The sequence below is a fragment of the Aptenodytes forsteri genome, unplaced genomic scaffold (assembly GCF_000699145.1).
Source record: "Aptenodytes forsteri isolate BGI_AS27 unplaced genomic scaffold, ASM69914v1 Scaffold18, whole genome shotgun sequence".
NCBI classification, from domain to species: Eukaryota; Metazoa; Chordata; class Aves; order Sphenisciformes; family Spheniscidae; genus Aptenodytes; species Aptenodytes forsteri.
Genome location: NW_008795135.1, coordinates 1,300,862 through 1,314,578, shown reverse-complemented (window position 1 = coordinate 1,314,578; position 13,717 = coordinate 1,300,862). Strand labels below are relative to the sequence as shown.

General features: G+C 37.0%; 1 protein-coding gene across 1 annotated transcript in view; it reads left to right on the top strand.

The window, feature by feature from the left end:
- Positions 1-13,717, top strand: part of PREX2 (phosphatidylinositol-3,4,5-trisphosphate dependent Rac exchange factor 2) — a 187,182-nt gene that overhangs the window by 87,056 nt on the left and 86,409 nt on the right. The window contains exons 11-19 of the mRNA XM_019471843.1: positions 701-801; positions 4,940-5,043; positions 6,446-6,495; positions 7,060-7,135; positions 7,860-7,932; positions 9,178-9,320; positions 9,474-9,566; positions 10,926-11,074; positions 13,529-13,614. Of these exons, the coding sequence (XP_019327388.1) occupies positions 701-801; positions 4,940-5,043; positions 6,446-6,495; positions 7,060-7,135; positions 7,860-7,932; positions 9,178-9,320; positions 9,474-9,566; positions 10,926-11,074; positions 13,529-13,614 (875 nt within the window). The remainder of the gene's footprint in view (positions 1-700; positions 802-4,939; positions 5,044-6,445; positions 6,496-7,059; positions 7,136-7,859; positions 7,933-9,177; positions 9,321-9,473; positions 9,567-10,925; positions 11,075-13,528; positions 13,615-13,717) is intronic.

The window sequence follows — 13,717 nt, the reverse complement described above, 5'->3', positions numbered from 1 at the left end:
GTCCAATGTCCAATGCTCCAATCTATCTAGATCCCTCTGCAAGGCATCTCAAGAGAGTCAACAGCACCTCCCAGTTTGGTATCATCAGCAAACTTGCTAATGGTGCACTGTGCGAAGGGGCTGGTCATACTGTGTTTGATGCACCCCAGGATGCGGTTTGCCCTCTTGGCTGCCAGGGCACACTGCTGACTCATATTGAGCCTGCTGTCGACCAGCACCCCCAGATCCCTTTCTGCAGGGCTGCTCTCCAGCCACTCCTCTCCCAATTTATACTTGTGCATGGCATTACTCCATCCTGGGTGCAGGATCCGGCATTTGGACTTGTTAAATTTCATCCCATTAATCATTGTCCAATGCTCCAATCTATCTAGATCCCTCTGCAAGGCATCTTGTCCCTCAAGAGAGTCAACAGCACCTCCCAGTTTGGTATCATCAGCAAACTTGCTAATGGTGCACCATGTGCAAAGGTAAAACTTTTGAACAGAAAAGATATCTCAAGGGAAACCATATGTATTTATGTCAAAATAATAAAAAAGTTGAAATGAGTGGGTTTTTTAAAGGTGGTATGGCATTCTGAAGATCATTAGGCTTAAGTGTCACTTACTAGGCTAGTAAGAAACACTAGTAACTGAGAGGGAAATGTAGTCGATGTGGTGGTATGACATTTAAAGTTTGTTTATTGTATCTGTTTTTAATTCAGTGAATTTGTGTCCTGGTTGTTGGAAATTGGAGAGATACACAAATCTGAAGAGGGTGTTCATCTTGGCCAAGCTTTATTAGAGAATGGCATTATCCATCATGGTAAATATGATTAGTTTTAACTTACTTGTTTTCAAGGTAATTGTTGTAATTAGAGCGGACTTAATTTTGTTTGACGAAAAGGTGGTCTTGTTAATGCAAGACAGCTTGTTGAATCTGCATTATATCCTTGCAGGGACCTTATGGGGCTATTGTCCATGCCTAGAGGATTTACTGGGAGAGGCTCCATTGATTTAATCAGATTACATCTATGCTGTTGGGATCACAACATTGCAAAGAGGGACCTAGAGAAACATTGCTATTCTCTTGTAAGCAAAAATAAATTCTGGGGGAACAGAGAACGTTAGACTGCTTTTAAGGATTTGAACCTTTTATTAAGGCCAGGCTTTTTAGGGATACATGTTCAACTAAGAATTGTAGAAGAGAGTGAGTCACAGTTGGCTGTTGATAAATGTGCCTGCGCATCTGTTAGGTATTACAAGCGGAGCTGGTGGAATCCAACCTAGAACCCAACAGTTTAATCTTTTGAATTTTAGGGCCTTATTTTCACTACTTTTTATAGTTACTAAAATTGATATTTTTATGCTGAAACTTTCGGTCAACTATCTGTGTTTAGCTCATTCTGGAGAGAAGTATCACTGAAATGGTTCAGTTTTTGAGCCAATAGGAAGGTTTGATTTCTGGAGGTAACTTGCATTGGCAACATTTTTCTCTTACCAGAGCAGGTCCTCATCTCTGTCCCATTTACAAGGCATAGTCCAGTAGGACCAAATAAGCGAGCTAGGGAAACTTCTGGTTTTGAAGGCATGTTTGGCTTAAAATACGTACAGTCACTTAAGAAAAAAACAACAGTGAAACAGTTGTGAAGTTAGCTACTGTTCCAGCATAGATCCAGGGTGTAAATTTAGATGGAATAATTGATAATATACAATTTAATGCTTCTATACTTCACCCAGCAATGAATTTAATACTTACTTTTTAAGTTCTTTGCCACGATGTTTTCAGTGTCCTTGACTGGAAAGAAAGTGGGAGTAACAGTGCCACTTAGCTGTGTGCATTTTAAACATAGGCAGAGTAGGAGGAAAAACATTAAGGTTATTCATCAGTAGTCATGTAGTCTTTAATTCTTTAATGTCAGTCTACATGATTTTCCTCCACCATCATTCAAATGTCAGATGCTATTATGTTTACTACACACACAGAATTGTTTTCAATGGAATGATTCTGTTGCCAAAGATTCTTCTCCTGATCTTGTAATTTATATCCCAAATACACTCATAGACTTTCTCAATACAGAGTTAAATGAATATTGTGTAATTTCATGAGATAAAAGGGTAATTAGAGCATGGAAATGTGAGCCAGACATGCTACTTTGAATAGTGGATCCAGCTGTGGTTCAGTGAAAATAGAATTCCTAAAATAAAGTTGAATGAACCATCTGTTTTCACAGAGGGAGCAAGAGAGAAAGAAAGTTTGGCTGTTACTCACATTGCAAATGTTATAGAGGGCTTTGTTAGACTTTGCATATTCACTATGCTGGCCATTGTTTTCACTGTGCTAGGCTTCATTCTAGCAATGCCAGACCCATGTTGTGGTGGGCATTGTTTTACTTTCTGGTGTGTGAACTTTTGCAAGTAGAAAAGTTATGGGTTTTCCGTGTTTTTTTTTTTTCTTTCTCCCCAGTTTTGCAAAAGAAAAATCTGTATGCTGCTATTCTAAATCTTCCTGGTGGCATTCTCTAATACCTGAAATGAATTAAAATTATATCAGCCAATGGGCTGAGATACTTTGTCCAGTCACTTGTTGCTGCTGATTAGAGATGGAAGCTTCCTCTCAAGGCAGTGAGGAGCTTTGTAGTTACAAAAAGAAACTGAATATCATATAGTTTTAAAATGAATAGGTATTTATGTAGCTGTGCAGTTTCTGGGATCGGTGTACTGATCTAAGTCAAAATTACCCTGGCAAAAAAAGTAAAAGTAAAGACTAGTTTAAACCTGGATCAGTTCCCTTTTCTTAGTGTGTGCCATATAAATATCTGTCTCAACACAAAGTATAGGTACGTTGTTGGGAGCGACATACAAAACAACTTGGGGTTCCTTATTTTAGTGGCAATGATGTGTTTTATCAGCTTTAAGTGTTTGAAACTATGGTCTTACAAATGTACAGCTGATACTAGTTAAAAGGAAAGCTATACAGTAAGCTAAATGTTGTCATAATTTTTTGTTAAGGTTTGCATGTTAGTACAGTAGCTGATAGATCATCTATACTTCCTCTTGAGTCGAACAAACCAAATCACATCTATATTATAGAAAACAACCCCCCCCAAAATGAATAGTGATTTACAGCTTCCCTCACAGCATTCACTGGATATATGTGGTATTTTACACAATACAGTAGAGTTGGAAGCATCCTTGTCTGGTTTCCTTGCTTTCTAGAGCTCAGCATGCGCCAGCTCTGTGGACCTGCTCCCCGAGTTTCTGGTGCACTGTGTGTAAGTAGGGGCTGCAAAGACAGAGCGGTGCTTGTGTTCCTCAGAGGGTAGAGCCTACTCTGTTCATCATAGGCATGCAAGAAAGGAAAGGTGCTTTGTAGTCCTGGTTCCCTCCCTGCGCATCTCTGTAACAGTGAGGAACAATTTGGCCTTAAGCAATACTGTCCTGGTGGTGGTTTTTCTATTTTCTGTAGTTGATGGTTTTAAAAACTCTTAATGTATGCTGATCTAGTGTAATATATTTTTTTTTCCGACAGTAGGAAATTATTTTTAATTACAGAAGTAGAAGGTATCTTTTTTCCTGAGTTAAACGGTCACAATTGATTAAAATTAATTTAGATAGTTATACTAGGCACTGTATGTGAAAATTTTGTAGTCTATATTTGATGTATTGAAAAGCAATGATACGTAAAAGAGCTTAGGGGTTATTTTGGATGATCACCTTAGTGTGAACCATCAATTCAAGGCAATTGGAATAGTGTCCTGGGCTGTACTATTAGTAGATATATCATATACAGGTAGAGAAGTTATTTTGCTCTTGCACATGACACTGGTGAAACCACTTAATATATGAAGTCCAGTTTTTATGTCCATGTGTCAGATGATATGTGGAGATACTGAAGAGCTTGAAGGAGCATGAAAAACGATGCAGACAGAAGGCACCTTACTATACGAAGTTTATGGTGCCTAACTACATTTTTGAAGAGAATACGGGATGATGGTTTAATCACTTGATATAGGAAGGCATGCACAGAAGAATTACCTAACACTGTCAGGCCTGGTACTCTGATTAATGAAGACATTACAGTAGCCGCCTTTATCAGTTGATGACATGCAAATTTGGTTTCAAAATTAAAGCTTACATCTGCAAGCAAAACAGTAATTAATACCAGACAGTTATCCTAGCATGGTGCTAGTGCCTAATGCTGTCCTCAGCCATCAAAAGAATCAGCTGTTTTTCAGAAAGACTTGCCGTAGTACCATTTCCAGGAGAATTTTAGTATCATATGATATGACTGTTTTGTCAAAACACTTGAAGTTGTGAGGTTTGTTGCTGGAATCACATGAAGATCACCTGTTAAGATCCTTTTTCATGGGTCTTTGGGGAAATGGATTATCAATGCCTTCATAATGATTGCAAGTCTTTTGCACTTAAGACCTTCAGCTGGCTATGTATAGAGGAAGATGTTCCCTCTCCCTTTCCTCCCCAGTGCAAGACTGGTCAGATATGTTGTAGAGGGTTTGTATCTTTATTGGCTCATCTGACATTGGCCTCAGCAAGAGTTAGAACAGAGAATAATGTGGAATAGTAATATGAATAGTTGCAAAAGAAGCTTTTTTTGGCTATTTGGTCGATAAGCTTTGCAAAAGCTCTGAAGACTACAGCAGATTTGAGTGCCTAATTTTTCAGGCTGTTCCCTGCCTGTTTGTCTTTCTTATTCTTTGCCCTGTGACTTAAAATTGTTTGGTCTCTTGTGGCCTACTTAAATGTTGTGAGAAATATTGTCACCAGTGACATAACGGTGCGTAGGGCAGATGATCTAATTGGGCTTCCTGCCCTCCCTGTCTGAAATCTACCTATTGCTGTGTAACGGGCTGTTATTAGAAGAAATGAGGTTAGCCCTCTTCTCTCTTGTTGATTGCTTCAGAAAGTCACCTAACAATACATGATTGTTTTTTTTAATTTAGTTACAGATAAGCACCAATTCAAACCTGAACACATGCTGTACCGATTCCGATATGATGATGGAACATACTACCCAAGAAGTGAGATGCAGGATGTGATCTCTAAGGTACAGAATAGAATAGTTGCTATTATTAGGAAGGACACATCAGAAATGGAGATTCTGCTTGAAAAATAGTGTAAAATATTATGCTAGGATAAATAACAACCCCTCACACTTGCCCATCTCTATATTTATGTAAATCAAATTTAGTTTTCCGTTTCTAAGGGAAGATTTTGGCTTGTTGTTACACATTTTAAATACACAATTAAAGTTTGTTATTTTTTAGTTATTTTTGCTATTTAATGGTTTCACATGCAGGATGCATTGCCTGTGTTTCTGGGTGATTCTGAAGCTGGTGTTTCAGTCTATTGTATTTTTCAGTCCATTTTAATAGTATGAAGCCTATACGTAGAAAATTGTTTTAAATTTTCTCTTAAGTCTAAGTGTCTTTTATTAGTGCCTTAACAAGGCAGTAAATCTGCAGTCACGTAGATGTTTAAACACAGATAGGTAGTGCTATCCATCAACACTACAGAGCATAACAAAATGATTGAACAAAATTGCCTTTAAACGCATTAACATTCAAACTTTTCATGATTTTGAGACAGTAGAAAACATCAGCATTTGGATATTACATTACAGTGTCATTCACTTTTCTGCTGGCATTTGTTAATGTAAGGTATATCTAGAAAGATCTTCAATACTGAACTACCAGGCACAGCAAAGTAGGATGGAATCTAATTTGACACAACTTTTAATTGTTATACATGGTTCTTCTTGCATGTTATAAACATAATTATTTTTTGATCGTCTGCTAAGGAATACTAATGTGATTTCTTTTTAAATAATCGTCTGCTAAGGAATACTAATGTGATTTCTTTTTTTAAATAATGTTTTCTGATGGTAGTTTCTTAAACTTCTCCAAATGTTTTATTTTTTGTTTTTAATTAAAAACGTTTCCAATCTTTGAATCTTCTTGCTTTTTTTTTTTAAAGTTTATTTGTTAGTTATAATTTCAACTTATAGGTAAAGTATCGGTGCATATAATCAAATGTAGTGTTTTTTACTGTAATTACTCACTTTGTGTGTAGAATAGCAACCAGTGATTGGGAAAACCTTAATGCATGGAAACATTGCTTTATCTTTCAGGTTTTGTGTACTTTTCTTTCAAAGTACTATACTGTCAGAATTTTTTAATACTGCCTTAAAGCTAATCCTTTTTGCAGGTGTCTCAGTGAAGCTTAGATTAGATTGGAAATGTTTTATTTCTTGTAATTTATTCATCGATATTGTTATCTGGAAATATTAAGTTTTGGCACATGAAAATATACAGAAATTTGAACAGACCTTTTTTACTATCTAAATGAAGTGCATTTGGAACATACAGGCTTCCTTACTGCGTCCATTCCTCTTACGTTCTCTGTGGTGTGAACATGTGGTTAACTAACCTCATCTTTCTCTTTAACAGGGTGTACGGCTGTACTGTCGCCTTCACAGTCTGTTTACCCCAGTAATTAGGTGAGTCCAATTGGGAAATCCTTAAGAGAGTCATTCGGAAGACGTATATAGTCTGAAGATGCTGTGTTTGAATGTAGGAACCTAACCCATCTTTTCAAGATTGGTCTCTTGGGAGTAATGAAACAAGATTGAAGGGCTATCAAGACAAAAAAAGCATAACTGAATCATTAAATGACTACAAATTCTGTTCAAGATGACCTTTTTTTACAGACTTTTAGAGCCTTCTAGGTCCTGATGGATATGCTTAGATACTTACTGTATATATTAATACACTCCTTTACTAACACTCCATTACCTCATTTGGAGAGTCCCAGCTGTAACAAGACAACTGCCTTTATGCTCCAGTGACTGTATCGCCCAAGTAAGATATGGTCAGCATCCTCCTTTCTATCTACACTGAAACGTTTTACTTGCTTTTTTACTCGAGAGGCAACTTCTGAACCATTACAAAATGCTCAATTCATGCTTGTACTAACTTGTTTATAAAATACAAGTTGTTTTCTGTTAGGCTCTTTTGGAGTTTTTGTTTGATTTTTTTAAATTGTTTTGTTTTGTTTCGAACAGGGATAAAGATTATCACTTGAGAACCTACAAATCTGTGGTCATGGCTAACAAACTCATAGACTGGTTGATTGCACAGGCAAGTATACACCTTTGGATTTATGTACGTTTCGCATTTAAATTCTAATTTGAAAGGTAGTGATGTGTTAAGCAGAATAACATGCAAACACTTTGTGTAAGGGTTATTAGAACAGCGTGTGTAAGTGTAATCCTCTTAAACTAGTGAAGTAACAGAAACCAGCTGTCAGCTGCCATGCTGTTCATCCCTTTTGTGCTTATCTTCCTTATTTGCAATTGAACTTTAGATGTTTTAATGAGACTTAGCTTTGTGATTCAGCATGTAACATTGTTCATGGCTTAAAATGAAATGGATAGGCTCTGAAAACTCTGAATTGCTAAGTAGATGGATAAAAGTCAGTACCAATTTGCTGTCATCAGCTCTGTTTTATTGTAAGTGAACTAGGAACAAGAACAGGGTATCCTGTTCACTCGGTCAACGTGCATCAGTTTTATAAAATAAAAGTTAAAAACTTTGATACTTTTATATTCTATTATGTTCAATTTTTATGGAGAATGCAGTGTTATTAGAATGTTTACATATTTATTTGTAACTGTAAAGAGGTATAGCATATACACATGTATATACTGTTTTATATGTATGCTATAAGTATATATATAAAGGTGGCGGTGGTAAATATAATCTACAACCATTGCTGGCCCTGTGAAGTTACGCCATTGTGTATTGAATCCATTTTGCTGCTCTCTTAAAATATATTAAAAAAAAATCTGCTATGGTTTAACAGGGGGATTGCCGGACGAGGGAAGAAGCTATGATATTCGGTGTAGCTCTTTGTGATAATGGGTTTATGCACCATGGTAAGTAAATACATTCTGTACAAGCTGTGCTTACCTTTTGTTTAATGCTATCTACACAGTAGGAAGGAAATGAAATGCAGGGCTGGTAAACATATTCCAGAAGGGGATAGGAAGTTGTTTCGTTGTTTCATTGTATCACTGAAGAGACCTATCCTACAGTTTTCAAGAAAAAAATATAACTATTGTATACTCTGAAAATTATTTTCAGTCAATTTTATAGCTTGCACTGAGGGCTTCATCCACTGAAGGATTCTGGTGTGGAAGTTTTATTAGCCACTTTGAAGAAATTTCTTGAGCAGGTGATACATGTTTGCACAGATGAGATGATAAAAATTGAGGAAATACGTAGGAAAGAAGGGAGGCATTTTTGGAGGAAGGAATAAAGTATGGAGAAGCATGACTTTAAAAAAGTGAAGTGGTGACAGTAGGAGAAAGCGGACTGTAGAAAAATGAGAAAATCATAAGGACAGCAGAGAACAAAGAAGAAGGGAGTGACAGTAGGAGAAAGCGGACTGTAGAAAAATGAGAATCATAAGGACAGCAGAGAACAAAGAAGGGAGAGGAGAGCAGAGATATGTGCAGTACCAAAAATGAGGTGAACAAGGTCGCATTTAATACCATCAGAGGGAAGATTCTGGTGAAAGGATTGAAGCAGTAGGTCATTTGCTGAAATGAAAAGAGGAAGAAATAATTTTCTCATCAGCTTCTTTAGAGGAGGGAGAATTAACTTTCTCTCTGGCACTGTTCGTTCTTTTTCCTTTGATTTTTAAACATACAAACTGCATCCGTCTGCTGTTCTAGTTGCTTCCACATCCCCACCAAACCCATTTCTAATACTGAACCTGACATGCTTCACTACCTGGAGAGTGCCAGGTCTTGATGGTGAGCATCTCCAGCAGCTGCCCAGCATAACTTCTCAAAATCATGTTTTTAAATCCATTTTAGGAAAAAAACCTTGTGCTTGGCATTTTCACTAAAACCATGTCAGGCTAATGCGTCTTCCTCAGCTTGGTGAAATCCAGATGTTGTAGTTGAAAATGAGCTTAGTGATACCTGTCTGTAATGGATCCAAATAAAAATTGTTGTTTATGTTAAAAATTAAGATTTCCCTAGATTCACACACAAAAATAGTTTGCTAGCATTTAATCTGTGTACACATGTTCAGTATTACGGCTCATGAAAGACACGGTATTCAAAAGTTCAAAAGAAAAAAAGGATTAATATGTGTGGTTTTGTATCATGCAGTGTTAGAGAAAAGCGAATTTAAAGATGAACCACTGCTGTTCCGTTTTTATGCGGATGAAGAAATGGAAGGGTCAAATATGAAGCACAGGCTCATGAAACATGATCTGAAAGTAGTGGAAAATGTCATAGCCAAGTCATTATTGGTGAGTGAAACCGAATGATTGTGTGTTTTGATGACTAAAAAAATTGGTTGTAGTGACAATGAATTAGCACTGTGTGTTGTTATTTAATGGGGATATACTTAAGTTCTTCTTAATGCCTTTCTGAACAATATTTTGAACAATTTTATTTTGCAGATTAAATCTAATGAAGGCACCTATGGTTTTGGTTTAGAAGATAAAAATAAGGTGCCGATTATTAAAGTGGTGGAGAAAGGATCAAATGCTGAGGTATCAAGTATTATAAATTATCTTCCCTATTTTATTGACTTGATCACAGGTGTATGTTTTATAGATCAGTTGGGAAAATTTATAGTAGTAAAAGGTAACAATGACAGCTTTCCAAGAAAGCTGTGGTTATGGATCTTTTTTTTCCTTTTTTATTTGGGTTTTTTTTGTTGTTTTGTTTAAAATAGAGCTCTGACTATTATCAACACTCACTTTCCGCTCAGGTAAATTGTCATATTGAGTGGTGATGTAAGAGTTATCATTTTATTTTTATACATTTTATAATATTCCAGTGATGACATTAATCATGATTGGAATAAACATTTCTGGTAGAATATGAAATGAGTATAAAACTAGTATGCTAATGTGTGAGTTGCACTTGATATATTTCATTGTAAAGGATGTATCAAGCTTTGGATAAAGTCTAGAATTTGAGAATCTGAATAAATTACAGCCTCTGTTTGTTAGCATTGCTTTAGGTGCTCTTTGGGTAAATTAATGTTGTTCTACTGAACTGCATGGGAGTCTCTATACATGGAAAGATAAAGAACAAGTCTCCTCCACGAGAGAAAAATTTTAGACACGGATTTCAAGCCTTTCTAAATTTCATGGTGGGATAGGAATTTAAAATAAAAATAGATACAGCAAATCAATAATATAATACAGCCACAGAACTATGTCCAGGGTGATTTAGCTCTGTTAGCTTTGCACAATTCCGTATTGTCTTTTCCAGCAGTCAGGTTCTGCCACGATCTCAGATGGTGCTAAGGCTAACCTGTGCCCTGAGCCGCTCTGTGTACTCCCGCCATCTGAGCTAGTCACGGTTTTTTTCTCGTTTAGAGTCTGAAAACTGTATGCCATTTGGTTTGCCATGCCTTTGGCTCAAGGGCCATGAAACTTTTAAGGATATTGTTTTGTTTTGGAACTTAATAAATATTCACTTACTAAAATATTCATCAGGTCTTTCCTTATGAAAAGAAGCTTTAGTTCCTTTGGAGAATGACGGATGGGCAAATTAGGTAACATCATAAAAAAAGTAAACTGGCTCAATGAAGGCTGTTGTGTTAATTATTACAAATATTAACTGATATTGTAATACTGTCATAAAATCTTGATTAAGACTAGGTCTTGCATTTAGGTCTCTTCAGAATGGGAGTTTACTGTACCATTCATGCCAATTTAACTGGTTCTAGAAGTGTTTTGTGGTGTAAGTCTTTTGTGCGTGGTATGTGAAGGACACATAAAGAACGTAAAGAAAATGTGTGTGTCATTATTCCTACTGAGGTTGCACTCAAGCAGAAGAAAACACAGTGTTAGCGATTATAAAAAGCAAACGTATATACAACTGTTATTGTTTTCTAGATGGCAGGCTTGGAAGTTGGGAAAAAAATCTTTGCCATTAACGGTGACCTGGTTTTTCTGCGACCCTTCAGTGAAGTGGATTCCTTCCTGAAAGCATGTTTAAACAGCAGAAAGCCCCTGCGGGTTCTTGTGAGCACTAAACCACGGGAGTAAGTTGTCAGTCCTTTGGGGGAATTTTTACAAACTACAGTTGAAGTGAATTTTAAAAGACCAGTGGAACATCAGACAGCACTACTGTAAAGTTAGTTTAAATGCTGTATGTAATCTGACTTTGTAAAGGCAAGCAATTTGATCTGCTTTGATTTTGTTTTATTACATTTGTCAGTCAGCAAAAGCGAAACACAAGTGCTTTAGATCATCAGCTCTGCCACTTTAAATACATGAAGGAACCACAAGTGCAAATGAAGTTTCCTTGACTGTATGGACAGTTTTGATCACTTATCTCTTACTGTGTTTATTAAACAAGTTCCTCTGTCTGGGGATTAGTGGCTGGTTTGGCAGAAGTCGGGCTCTGTGATCTAATGGGCCCCTTCAGCATGTGTGCTGGTTGTGTAAACAGTAGGAGCAAGTAAACAGCTCCCCATCTTTATGTAACAGATGCATTTCTGTACACAGTTTTGACCATTCCTACCTGACTGCAATTTTTGTTACGTAAAAGAAATACAAGGTGAGGCCTAATGGCTGGGTTCAGTAAGTGTGTAAATGGGCATAGGTCTATTAATAAAGTTAATGCAGTTGTTACTAGTTTATACATACCAAAGAAAGAGAAGACTAAGAAACAGTGGTCAGGAGTAATTTTGGTCAAATTTTGCACGTAAGGAGAAACCATCCTCTGTTACCAGATAGCACATACAGACTGCCTTGGAAATGGCTCTGGTTCAGCAGTAAAACGGAGACGTATTTCTCCTGTTAATAAGCAAAGGTGTCTTGAGAAATAACAACGGCACCCAGAAAGGGGAAAAGAGCAAAGAAAGAAATATGGCATAAAGATGATCATCTGGACTGATACTCCAAAAAAAACCCCAAACCAGCAAACAAAAACAACAAACAAATCCTCCAAACCAATAGATGATAGTATTGTAGCAAGCATAAAATGCATATCTTGGCCTTTCTTTAATGTAGATCTGGGTTTAATTGCTGACACAACTTGCCAGTGAAAATGTGGGTGAATGTCAAGGTTGACAGAGATGATCTAGGAATGAGGAGTTCAGAGGAGTTGAAGAATTTGTTTCTAGTGCTGCCTGCTTTTTGCCAGGAGCTGCTGCTAGCACAACTGTGTTGGCAGAAGAGACAGTTCTCTCCTAAATTCTTAGCTTAAACTGCCAATGATGGTCTTTCATAGCTCATTAGCAAGTTCACAAAGCATTTTCAGAATTAAACCATATAGATTGTATCAACCTTAGTTAATATATTAAGTATACTAAATTATGCTATACTTATGAAAATATTTCAAATGAAAATGTATTAATCTCAGGAATATTCTAATATTTTTTAAAAACATATAGTCTTCAGTGGGTTTTGGATCTCACTTCTGCTGATAATCATCTCCAAATGCTAAGCATTATGTGTACCAGAAAAAAATGAAAGTACAAGAAATGATGCAATGATATTATTCAAAACTACCTGTAAATCAAGTTTATTACAGTCCAAATGTATTTTAAAATCACTTTTCAGCATCAATTTGAATTTGTCTGCTTTTGCACTGGCAAATGGAGCTGGGGGCAAAGATCCCTTAAATAATAACGGAGCTGGCTCTGGAAGTAAAGGCTGCAAAGTTAAATCGGTGCACTGTTATGCATGACCTAACTAGCTCTGATAAGGGCTAATGCAGCTGTGTTGCTTTTTCTGGAACCCGAGCTGCTATCATGTGGATATGCTAGCTTACTTTGGGCGAGCTCAGGGCTTCATTTTAAGGAGTAGATGTGAATTTTGATTCTCAGAACTGTGGTTTTGTTGGTTATGTTTGTCAGTAGGTCTATTACTGTTGCGCTTAGACCAAGCGGGAGCGTAGCACGGTGTACTTACAAGTTATATGAACAGTAGTAGGCGATTCTTGCTTTACCGAACTCAGTACTTTGCATAGCTGCTTAGGAAAACTGCAACAAAGTATTTTTTCAATAAAACTCACCAAGTAGACACTTAGATGTTAATAAATTGTAATACGGATCTAGTCTCTGCAATCTTCTGCAGCTCATCTGACAAGGCCTGCCATGGTCTGTGATGTCCAGGCTCTGTCCTCTTGGCTGAGAGACTGCTTGCCTTCCCAGGGCTTTCAGTGTTGCTGTGCTGTGGCAACTTACCCAGTTGTCCCTTTGGGAGGAATTTTAAAGCTATGGTGGTGCTTTTGTTGTAATCGGCATGCTGAATTTCCCTGCGAAATAGTATTGCCTTCCTCTGATTGGTTTCGGTATCTCAGCTTGCTCTTATTTCTGATGTCAGTGGTGCAAAGTATCTGGAATGTGAATGGTGCTGAATCTGAAACTGAATTGAATGAAAGTGTGGAGTCTTACACCCTTGTAACCTACTTATTGCTGTCCACTTTTATCTTGAATAACAAAATGCTACCTTTTGCTGCATTCATATTGAATCTTTGCTTATATCAGGACAGTGAAGATTCCTGACTCTGCAGATGGACTCGGATTCCAAATCCGGGGCTTTGGCCCATCAGTTGTCCATGCTGTTGGGAGAGGTAAGCCATATGAGCTGTCAACACTAGTGGTAAATGTACATTTAATATCTAAATGGCGTGGCTGAGATAAATCAAAATTAGGTCCAGTGATTCAGCTTAGATT